Source organism: Idiotropiscis lumnitzeri, chromosome 13 (assembly GCF_059441095.1).
Source record: "Idiotropiscis lumnitzeri isolate Australia: NSW breed Sydney's pygmy pipehorse chromosome 13, RoL_Ilum_1.0, whole genome shotgun sequence".
Taxonomy (NCBI): Eukaryota; Metazoa; Chordata; class Actinopteri; order Syngnathiformes; family Syngnathidae; genus Idiotropiscis; species Idiotropiscis lumnitzeri.
In genome coordinates, this window is record NC_142403.1 from 9,630,004 (window position 1) to 9,641,244 (window position 11,241).

The 11,241-nt window shown below is 39.1% G+C and overlaps 1 protein-coding gene across 2 annotated transcripts; it reads right to left on the bottom strand.

Annotated features, from left to right (window-relative positions):
* Positions 1-1,534: 1,534 nt before the first annotated feature.
* ift38 (intraflagellar transport 38) lies at positions 1,535-6,474 on the bottom strand. 2 transcript variants are annotated; one of them, XM_088313814.1, is made up of 14 exons: positions 6,338-6,474; positions 5,917-5,958; positions 5,687-5,798; positions 5,328-5,412; positions 5,048-5,227; positions 4,413-4,508; positions 4,243-4,326; positions 4,030-4,163; positions 3,480-3,621; positions 2,868-2,940; positions 2,619-2,756; positions 2,402-2,451; positions 2,147-2,191; positions 1,535-1,878 (listed from the first exon to the last, which is right to left on the bottom strand). In XM_088313814.1, the coding sequence occupies exons 2-14, from the start codon at positions 5,936-5,938 to the stop codon at positions 1,708-1,710; spliced, it is 1,332 nt and encodes a 443-aa protein (XP_088169940.1). In that variant the 5' UTR covers positions 5,939-5,958; positions 6,338-6,474; the 3' UTR covers positions 1,535-1,707. The 2 variants fall into 2 exon arrangements, with proteins under 2 accessions (XP_088169940.1, XP_088169938.1); XM_088313812.1 differs by lacking the exon at positions 2,147-2,191 and having other exon boundaries at positions 6,338-6,472.
* Between the last annotated feature and the right edge of the window lie 4,767 nt (positions 6,475-11,241).

Sequence of the window (11,241 nt, forward strand, 5' to 3'; positions counted from 1 at the left end):
GGATTGTGTCACGAAATAAATCATTTATTGTAGCCTCTATAAATCACATATCATATTTTTTTCTCCAAAATTTAAATTTAATATAAAATATTTTGTGGAATGCAAATACAATCGCAAAGCACCCTGTTTAACCGAAGGAGCGCCTTTAATTTTCCTTGCAGCTACACAGAAGGTTAATTAATATTTTGACAACAGTTTAAGGAAGAAAATTCTGTGTTCACTGGTAGTGCTATTTAGAAGATAGGAAAGTGCTGCTGCAATCTCACAACGAACAGATATGAGTTAGGGGTATCATATCTCAACAGCAACATGCAGCAACAAGCGATGCATGTTTATCCCTCCACCCTACTTAGCCGTATGTGTGTTATGTATGTATGTAAATATGTATGTATGTATATATATATATATATATATATATAATTATATGCCATTACCGACAGCGTCACAATAAACACATTAACCTTAATTATATGATTCTTAAGATTTTATTTTCTGTTAGTAATAATTTCGTTATTGTATTGTGTATTTTTTAAATACGGGATCAATATTTGTAGTGTTCGTGTTGGATGTGGACGTTAATGATTGATGCACTTCACGTCAGAGAATCAAAGCCCCCTTTTAGAATAGCAGTTTGTAACGATTAGAAGCTGTTTTACCTTTCTCAAGTACATGCGGCCAATGAGGTAACTAATTTGCACTCTTTCTGTTATTTACAAAGCTGTTGGAAGGAGTGTGCAAGCGCTAGGCCGCATGGCAGTACCGCGTTAGCAGGCTTATTGAATGTATTATAATATCTGTTCATTGTATGTGAGGGGCGGTGTCAGTTGAGTGGTGGATGACGTCATTGATAGGGGACGAGCCAGTTTGGGGAAGATCGGCTCCGGCAGTTAGTCTGAATGTGAAGTGGGCGTGAGTTGTGGCCAACAGCAGCTCCTGTTTAAATGCGTTTTATGCGTTGTTGTTTTTGATTATTAAAGCGAACAGATTCCATTACCGACTTTGGGCATCCTTGACCACTGCGACGGGCATTATAGTATGTTAACAGGCCTATATGGCAATGGAGGAATGGGGGACTGACTGACAAAAAGGGTCTAATACCCAGCTTTGTTTTATTTACTAACTTAAAATTGTGTTTTCCGTATTTCGTCGAGTTCTCACGGCATGCTTTACAGTAATAAATGCCTGTTGTAAAAAGCAGAACTGGGCAGTCCGTCCCGGGGTCAGAAATGTCCTGCCCGCCGGCCTGGCCAGACACCCATTTTTGTGGTGGGGGGTGACGATGAAGGATATGGCAACCCCCTAAAATCTGATGCATCAATGAAAACAGGTTCACTTTGTATTTTCAGGAGTTTTGAATTTGCCTTCAAACATGTTCTGACCTGTGAAGAGAAGTCAATTTGAATGTTATACTTATGTACTGCTGCTACAATATTGCTATGATGCCATGACGTGATTTTCAGTCCATAATCATTCAAGTAGGACATTTGGCTTTTTTGTGTTCAACCAGTCTATAATAAAGAGCATACAAGTGCAGTTTAAAAGGTACAGAGGAACAAGCAATTTATTAAGATAGAAACATCAAGAGCTCCTGTACAATTGATGAATTCTTAACGTTACAATACAATAATAATCTAAGAAGATAGAATATGAGATGTAAAATAAGACTGACGACATCTGTATTTGAGTAAAAACGGACGTGTTTGTATTTCAGAAGTCATTATCACTCTCATCGAAAAGGGGGGGTCTCGTGCGTCCCCTGGAGGTGCGAGTTGTCCTGGCCACACGGTCCTCCAGACTGTCATCATCTAATTCTTTGCTCTCATCCTCGCCTTCTTCGTCTTCATCATCTTCATCCACCTCTATCTCACTGTCTTCTGACTAAAAGAGAAAAGACATTACAAAATCCCCACATGTGTATCCATAGTTGACAGGAAACACTAAATCATTAAAGTACTATTAATGCTAAAGATTCTCGCTAATATCCTGGAACTAGAACTTCAAATTAAACTGTATACTACTAATATAACAGACAAATAATACATGACAACTCCCAGGCTATACAAACGGGATTATCCAGTGACACAAAATATCAGAATGGGTGATCTAATCTAAAATAAAATCAACTGGGCACAAACCCTACACAAACCTGTCCTTTCGGTTGTTTTGGCCTTCTGGAAATGGCTAAAGTTGGCTTTAAATATGAAGATGAGTGCAGAGATGGGTGAGATACAAAAAACAATATTTAAAAGAAGACTGAAGAGGTTGTTCTTCGGAAATAAGCAGTAGCCGTGTAAACAATGTTTACAAGTCAATTCAAATTTATTCATATGGCCCTTAATTAGAGAAAAGTCTCAAAAGGGCTTCGCATGCACATCATTGCTAAATATTAACATCATCATACCTCATCACTGTCACCACCTTGCATGTTCCCAATGAATCTCGTTCCCCTTCCTGGAAGAAAAAAAATGTAGATCTAATTTGTAAAGGTTCTGACATGTCATAAAGTATGTAGACTGTGACTGTAGCAACTTCTATCATTAATCAGTCAACAAGCATCAGATAGACAATATTTCAAGTTTAATCAATGCTCAACATAAAGCTATCTGAAGTTGACATACTGAACAAATCGCTCATCTGTTTGGCTGCCATCAAGCCATTTTGAGTGGGTCGTGGATTGGAGGGCCGAGACTCTTCTAAATCACTGTCCATGTCCCCTTCATCCTCAAGAACATCCATGTCAGAGTCCACATCTTTCACTGAAACAAATAGGAAGAAATGAAAGCAATATAACACTTGAGTGGCTATCAACTCCATCCTACTTTAGTGGCAGCTTGGATTAATTTTAAGATAGAATTTTCAGTTCTCACATGCACTCCTCATTAGATCTCTGTCGTCCTCTTTCAGATTTTGTTGCATCATCCTCAGATTGTTTTCAGCCTCCTGCAAGGGGAAAATGGACAATATACAGGGGGTGAGAAATGTGAGGCACACAGATTTTTTTAGCAATTCTAACTATCCATCCATTTTCTCTAGCGCTTGTCCTCACTAAGGTCACAAATAAGCTATAGCCTTTCCCAGCTGACTTTGGGTTAAGAGGTAGGAATGTTATATGACATTTAGAAGAAGTTTAGAGAATACATCTCAAAACACACAGGTTGTAGATAAAAACAAGTTTAGACCTACAGTCCCCAGCCATGGACTGGTCGGAATAAGAATAATTTAAAAAGTTGCGATCTTAGATACTAGTTTGAGTCTGTGCGGTCTTTTTGTCTTTCTCATCCTTCCCATATGTCACAGTTTAGATACCGGTTAATGTAAACTCAAGTGTGACGCCAAAAGAAAGCTGGATTTAAGAAAAAAGATATCAGGAGTCCTACCTAAATTTACATCACAGTCAATTTCTGTGGTGCCAAAATAATACGGTGATGCGTCCATATCTTTGCTCAGGGTTATAATATCGGATGAATCTAATCACCCACCTCAAATCGCTCTTGCTCCAGTTGATGGTAATCTTCTAGCTGAGACTCCAGGAAACAAAGGTTTTTGAACTTTGCCACGTAGAGCTCATACTGCTTCTCCAGGTCTTCTTCGATCTTTTCATACTCGTCCATGAACGCAGGGCTAACACAACATAAAGGAGACTTGTTCAAAACTGTTTGCAACCAATAAAGCTGTTTGGGGAATGTCTTAGCAACTGTTTGCAACATTGAACCAATTCTGACAAAAACAACATTCTCCATGTGGGCACACGCTTGCAAACATTCACTGCTGCAAGCTTTAATATGACACTGTTACATAAAGCACACAGACAACAAAATTCATGATAAAAATCCGCAATGAAAATAAATTTTAGCTACCAGGTCATCAATGTATTGTAAATGAAACAAATTGCTTGCTTCCTTTTTCCTGGTCATCTCTAATGTGTGCGAGTGGACTTTGTGTCCACGTTTGTGTCCAACAACCATGAAAAACGTTTGCACATGAACATTATGCTCTGCTGTCTAATTGGTAGCATCATTGTTAACTGACCGCACACTTTGCAGTGTCTGAAGTCTCTTCCGACTCCTTTCCAGTTCCTGTTTCTTCTTTTCTATCTTGGCATCCAGGCTGGCCTCATCAGAAACTATGTTATTCAGCATTTCTTTGGTTTTCTCCACAGTTTCCTTGAGAACACACATCGAATGAATGTCAATTCATGAATCGAACAATACTTAAGGAAATAAACACAAATGTAACACTGACCAAGGCCTCCCTGATGGCTACTCGCAGGGACTTTTCAGTCACATCGATCTCCAGGGGTCTTGCAATGGCCGCTGTTCTCTTTTCCTGCACATAACGAGCATGCACTCACATGCACATTCTTACAGATAATAAGGACTCAATATTGTTCAATAATTTGTGTTCCCAGTCACCCTAAGTTCCACTTCCTTGCCCAGTAAATCATACAAAGATGCTCCTTTAGACGTGACCTCCGATGCAAGCTGTCGGGCTTCTTTGAGGTCAGAAATCTAATAGGAAGACACAGGACAACATACTCTAACAATAATAACTTTGTGGACACACATATGATGCAATGTCATACTTTTTTAGTATAGAAACAATGTGGGGTGAGGAGAGGCGCAAAAATAAATGTACTTAGTTTTTTCCTTAATTTTAACTCATTGTCTTCTTTTTAACTCAAATCAAACAAACAAAAACAAAAAAATCATATGTTGACTTCAAAATAAATGAAAAAAACATTCTTATAAAATAAATAATCCTGTCTATTTCCCTCTATTTTTTAAACATACACAAATAAGTTATGCATATATCTATATGTAACTATAATTATATATAATATCTAATACCTCATGTACACCTGGGGGTACCCCTGGTTGGGAAAAACAGATAAATTCGGAAAGAATTTGCACATTCGCTTATTTTACCGTCATGCAATGTCAAATGCTCGCGACGTTGAGTTTTCAGTTTTCAAGTCGTTTGTTTTTTTTTTTTGTTTTTTTCTGGTGCAGGATTTGTGTTTGACCTCATACGTTAATAATCATCTTACCCGTGAAGCAATGTCAAATTTAAACTTGCTGCTGTCCTCCTCAATTCTATCTTCCAGGCCCATCTGCTTGGTCTTCATCGCACTGTACAGGACTGACGTGATCTTTAACATCTCTTTCACTGCATAGCCGTCAGCCTGGTAGAGGCGCTTGGTGTTCAGCTTAATGTGCGCTTTGGTTGCCTGCAACAAGGACAGTCAGAGGTGAGCACCTGGTTCTACATTGTAATATGTTATCACAACGTCTACGACATTGTTTTATTTGCTTCGGATGGCACATTACCATGAACTGAGCCACGGCTTTTATGAAGAATACTCTGTCTGACTCTGTGTCCACATCTGGAGGAATATCCATCTGAGGTTCATATCTATATATAGATAAAAAAAATACAGAATGTTTCTTTAAGGAAACGTATTATGAAAACCTGACTTCCTAAAATAATTTGTAAACACTGGTGCCTCACTCCACAGACAATTTACAGTAAAAATACATGAGCAATACATTCATACATCATAAATAAAGTACACAATTGTTCATATTTTCTTTCTAAAAGTGCTTGAAATTTTCAGTTTCATTTGGAGTTGCATTGGCATTCTAAATAGAAGAAAGTAGCTAAAACATGGATAAGTAAAAAGATGTACCTTTTAACGAGCCATATCATGATTTCTGCCACCAGATTGAAGTTAGGTGTTCTGAAATTCTCCAACGAAATCAAGCGTGGATAGCCCAAAGCTCTCATCATTTCTGTGAAATCTGTCGTTTTAAAGGTGTGGAACATTAACAAATGTCAGAATACGTGCACAAGTGCAAATATATCAAATTTAAATTTCTTGAGTCTGGTTTGTGTAGCAGATGATGAGGTTCAGCTTACTTCTCAAATCTCTGAAAGACATTGTGACTCGTGTTCTCCTCACTGGTTTGAAAAGGGGGGAAAAGACAAGTGTAATTAACAATGAATTTCGGCGCTAATTCAAGCAGACTTTAAATGTAAAATAGATGGAGGAATAATGCTGAGGAGAGAACGCTTGGAAAGCAAGCGTGATAAAATCGCTCGTTGCCACTTACACTCCACCTACTAAAGTAGATTTATTGAGATGATTTTGTCGTTCAAATGAGCAACATTTGTGCCTTAGGCATGATTGTTAGTGGAAAAAGCTATACTGACCCCGTAGTCCTTGCATATGCCATAACCTAGAAAACTACTGTATATCAATTGATTAACTACCTTTTCATCGTTAAAAATAACTAAATAGATCATGCTTTAGTGTTTGCAGAAAGTCGCCAATGGTTACCTGTTGATGAGCCAGACGGTCAGTCGCTCTCGGAGATCTTCGACTACACGGAAGAGACAATTCTGCTTGTCCAATCAGAAATGGATATGCTCCAGTCGAGTCCAATGGGAGACGATGATGTTGAGACAGGCGCTTAATGCTGATTTTGTGTTTCAATGCAGTAGACATTCTTAAAAACATGTCTTGGCTGTCGTTTTTCACTGCACTATAGTAATTATAAACGACAAAGCGGGCATTTTTTCTCCCATTAAAATTTGGGCCACCTTAATTTGAATTCGGTGTTGTTTGCCAAGCTCAGAGGGAGGGTTATTAATTCATTTTTTTTTCGTAGTTGAAACAGTGGAAGTGTAGGCGTAAATCGTCAACATTCATTAGCTTTGTGCATTTTGTTTAAATTTAAAACAATTCCCAAGTGTCAGCTATGTGTGACATTTTGTAGGATTAACAATTATGAAATACGTAACACGCCCTATTTCTTGGCCCTTTTTTTTCAGGGGGCCAAACCTGTAAGTAGTGATGGGATTTCCAGCGCTCCTTGCAGAACGGCTCCTCAGATTTTTCTTGAAGTATTGATTCATTTATTTTAAAAAATCTATCAAAAAATCATGCTATATGCAATATAGCAGTGTAATAAATCCTCTACTGTTTTATTTGTTTCCTTTAAAATTATTATTTTATTTCAATTTAGTCCAAAAACCCATAATCCTTTTCAATTGAAATTATTACTTTTTTCCCTAAAAAGGGAAAATACACGGAATCACACCAAAACACAAGACATGAATTAAAATATGTCAAACAAAAATAAACGTTTCTTCAGCCCAAAGATATACAATGCAATACAATTTTATTTATATAGCGCATTTCATATGTGCCCTGTTTTGGAGAAGATTCTTTCATGAGGGACTGACATACAATGCGCAGTCTCCCAGTCATCTAGTACCAAGCAGCAACAATTGCATTTGAGACACTGGCACGTTCATGAATAATGTATACTATATTATGCCTTTGTATTGTCAATTTTAACTTTAGATGTGTCCACTTCTGTTCTGTGTGCTGTAACTGCAGCCACTCTGGCTCTGTGCAGTCAGAGATGAAATGCCAATCATTTGCTGGCTCTTTGAAGGAGCCGGCTCTCGTCGTTCATAAAAAAGAGCCACACTGGATTGAAGAGCTGTTTCGTTCGCGACGGACGCATCATTTCAATCAATAGATTGTATCACCCAAATCCTTTGCAATCAAGGACAACATATCATCTCGAACCCATGGACATCCCCAGGCGCTGAGTTTTGTCTGTGCGAATACTCTGCCAGGCCTCTGCTGCAGCTATCTTCAGTTTGTGCAAATTCTTTGAGCATTTTGCTTTCAGTGTTGTTTTAAGCAAGTAATATGCATGTTCAATCGGATGCAGGACTCGGCCATGGCAGACAGTTATCATACAACACAATTTGCAGAACAGTCCACATCTTTCCCTTTAAACGTTCCACTTCTTTGTCTTTGAAAACTATTTGGTTGCTTTCGCAGTATGCTTTGTGTCATTGTCCATCTGCATTGTGAAGCGCCATCCAATGAATTTTAAAGCATTTGGCTGGAATTGAGTTGATTTTACAAAAAAAAAAAAAAAAACGAAAATAATTCTGCTGCTTTGGTCATCAGTCACATCAATAAACAGAAAAGATCCAGCTCCACTGGCAGACAGACATGCACGCCATGTCACTACCACCACCATCAGCTCCACTGATGAGGTGGAATGCTTTGGATCGTGAGCTGTTCCTTCACTTCTGCATGATTTTCTCTTTGTACCATTCTGGTACCAGTTGATCTTTGTCTTGTCTCATCCGTTCATAGGGTGTTGTTCCCGAACTGTACAGGCTCTTTCAGATGTTTCTTGGAAAAGGCCTTCCCGTTTTCGAGGCTCACCAGTGGTTAAACCTCTGAACGTCCTCTTGTGAAGTTGTCTCTTAATTGTAAATAATTAGACGTGGATACATATAACCCACCTTCTGGAGAGTTCTCGATCTGGCCATCTGTGAGGTAAGCTTGACCCACTGCATTTTGAGTAATAAATCTATTTTAAGAATACTCATGTTATTTCATTTATTTATTTAAAACAAACGTCCCATATTCATAGTTAGACACATAGCGACGCCCTAGCAACGACAAAGCAATAGATTTTTCTCAACTAATATTTTTGCTTTCTCTTTGATGGGTTTGTTATGATTTTTCAAGGACACGGAAGTTGTTCAATTATCGTGCCGGCCACGCGGAGGCGACACCGTCCTGTGTATACTAGAACAAAGTGTTCTTCTTTCTCGCTGCATTGCTACAGCTCAGCACCATGGAGCAAAGCAATGAACCGCCTCAAAACAACTCTGCGACAGGAAATCGATCTCCTGTCCGCGGCATCGACAGTAAGCGACTGAAAGAGCTGGAAAATGTCGCTTTGCAAACCACGTTAACATCAAGAATGGATTCGGAGATGAGGACGGACGCCGCGAGGCCGACGGAGCATCTGCCCGCCGAGGAAGCGCTGATGAACGGCTTGTGCGTAAGCAACCGCGCGGCCCACTCGCTGCTCGCCTCTGAGGCCGATACGGAAGAAACAATGTCGGCTAAAAACGATGAGTCGGTGCCAGTCGAAGAGGAGAGGACCCTGACTGACCACTTGAATAAACGATTGCTGTCGTCATTCCTGGAGAAGTTAAACAAACGTGACCTGGCGCTTCCCGGAGTGGAGCGTCTCGACTGCGCCGTCGCCGACGAGGACTCGAACAGGGCCGCAGAAGAGTGGTGACTCAACCGGACGCTCGTCCACGCGGAATTGGCTTCGGGGGTCCACCAAGAACAATGTGCTGTGCTTCAAATGGCACGCCATCAGATTTCATTTAAACCGGCAAACGTTGCATTATTCTTAAAATGCATGCTTGATTTTTGTACACTGACAATGGTTCAATACGAAACTGAAAGCTGAAACGTTATGCTTACGTTTTAAACAGGGCGGATGTAAATTATCATTTGCTACACGATTCCCCCAATTGTTTCACATTGTATGCTGTGTTGGAATTCAGCCATTGGGCAGCATAGGGTTCAAAGAAAGTCTAAACCCTCGCTACAACTTTAGTTTTATCTGAAACTTTTAAACAATTTGCAAAATAAAACATTGATATATCACAGTGGACTGTTGTTGGATATTGTTTCAGGAAGAAAACTGCACTTGTTAAAGTGCAGCCATACTGCTTGACCACAAAGTAGTTAAGATGAAAAAATGTAATTTTTTTTTATACGTTAGCATTTACACCATATTTGGTTGAACTTATGCATTCTTAAGACAAAAGGACAAACCAGGCCATTTAATCTGCCATTGTCTCTACATTGGCCCAACAGAGGAGCTAAATAGTTACTGGAACAAGAAGTTGTTAAAAAAATACTTAAATTGAGAGATACTTCAATTATATGAGGGGAAACTAGATAGATAAATTCTGCAGGTCAACACCAATTAATCCTGCATCAAGATATAAAAAAAAAATACTGTATGTTTTTAACTTTTCATCACTTTTGTGCAAGGTCCATCAAAGGCACACGATGTACCGTAGAAAGAAAAGGTTGAGAAACTTGTGCAAAATATTTTGAGTCCCCATGAAACAGCTTCGATTTGTGGCATTGAAGTGTGGCTATGAAGTGATTTTCTTGGGTCCTACTCTCATGAGCCTTGTAAATCTTCATTACGTTTCTCAACATTGGTGCCACTGATAAAAAAAAAAAAAAAAAAGGATTCCATAACGTTAAACTTCATTCTTATGTCACTTTATGCCAATTTATATAGCCAGCAGGGTGTAATGTGACTATTTTATATTTCCTGCCGATTCATTTGTATAGTGCAAACAAGTTGCGAGGTTCTCCACTGAGGTTTCTCACCGCTTATGTGGAGTTTGAATGTTCTTTCCATGCTTGCGTGGATTTTTTTCCAGGTGCTCTTGCAGCGAGAGAAACCTTCTCTGGTTTTTTCCCACATCCCAAGAAAATACTTGTTAGGTTCATTGAAGACTTCATCTGGTAATGTGAGTGTTACAACTTGTCTATACATTAGAATGAACAAACGTCCTCTATTGTCCGGACATGTCCACTTTTTTTACACTGTTTCCGGACATCCGGAGGGATTTTCTGAATTGATGAAAATTTCCAGCTTCAGTTGTTTTTCACTGGACTGATTAGCGTGTGTGACTAACCATACGGACGTGGCATATTTTATATTAGGGCTGGACAATATATTAACAAAATCTCGTCATTGTGATGGTGACCCAGACTGCAAAAAATATGTAGTGAAGTCATGTAGAATATGGTATGCTTTCATCTAACTTTTGAACAATCAGATGCAACCTTGAATGTGCAGCAACTAGTGATATCACTAACAACAAATAACAAATACATTGAGCCTTCTTATTTTTTATGCATGAAAAAATATTTTTCTTAATATAATAAAGCTCTAATTTCTTTGGGTACATGTTGCAATGATGTCAATATTGCGTTATGCAACACCCATATCACGTGTTTCCATTATCATGCAGTTGAAACATCTTGAAGTAATATTGTATGGCATCTTTAAGTATCATTTCAGTATCTTGAGCTGCAGGCTGAGTGGCTTTGGATGTTCTCGACACAAACCGAAAGTACTGCAAGGTTGTTGTTGTTGTTTTTTTCCATCCGTGTGGCCCACCATGGACCGGTACCACTTTGGACCCGTTGCTATGCTACGGTACTATACTTCTGTACTCTGAAACAAACATAATTTGCCTGCTCTCATGATGATTTTGTATATTTGGTTTATGAGTCAGGCTGCACGTGGTTGACTGGTTCGCACAATGGCCTCAGTGCATATGTCGTGGTTTCGATTCCGGCTCCGGCGTTCC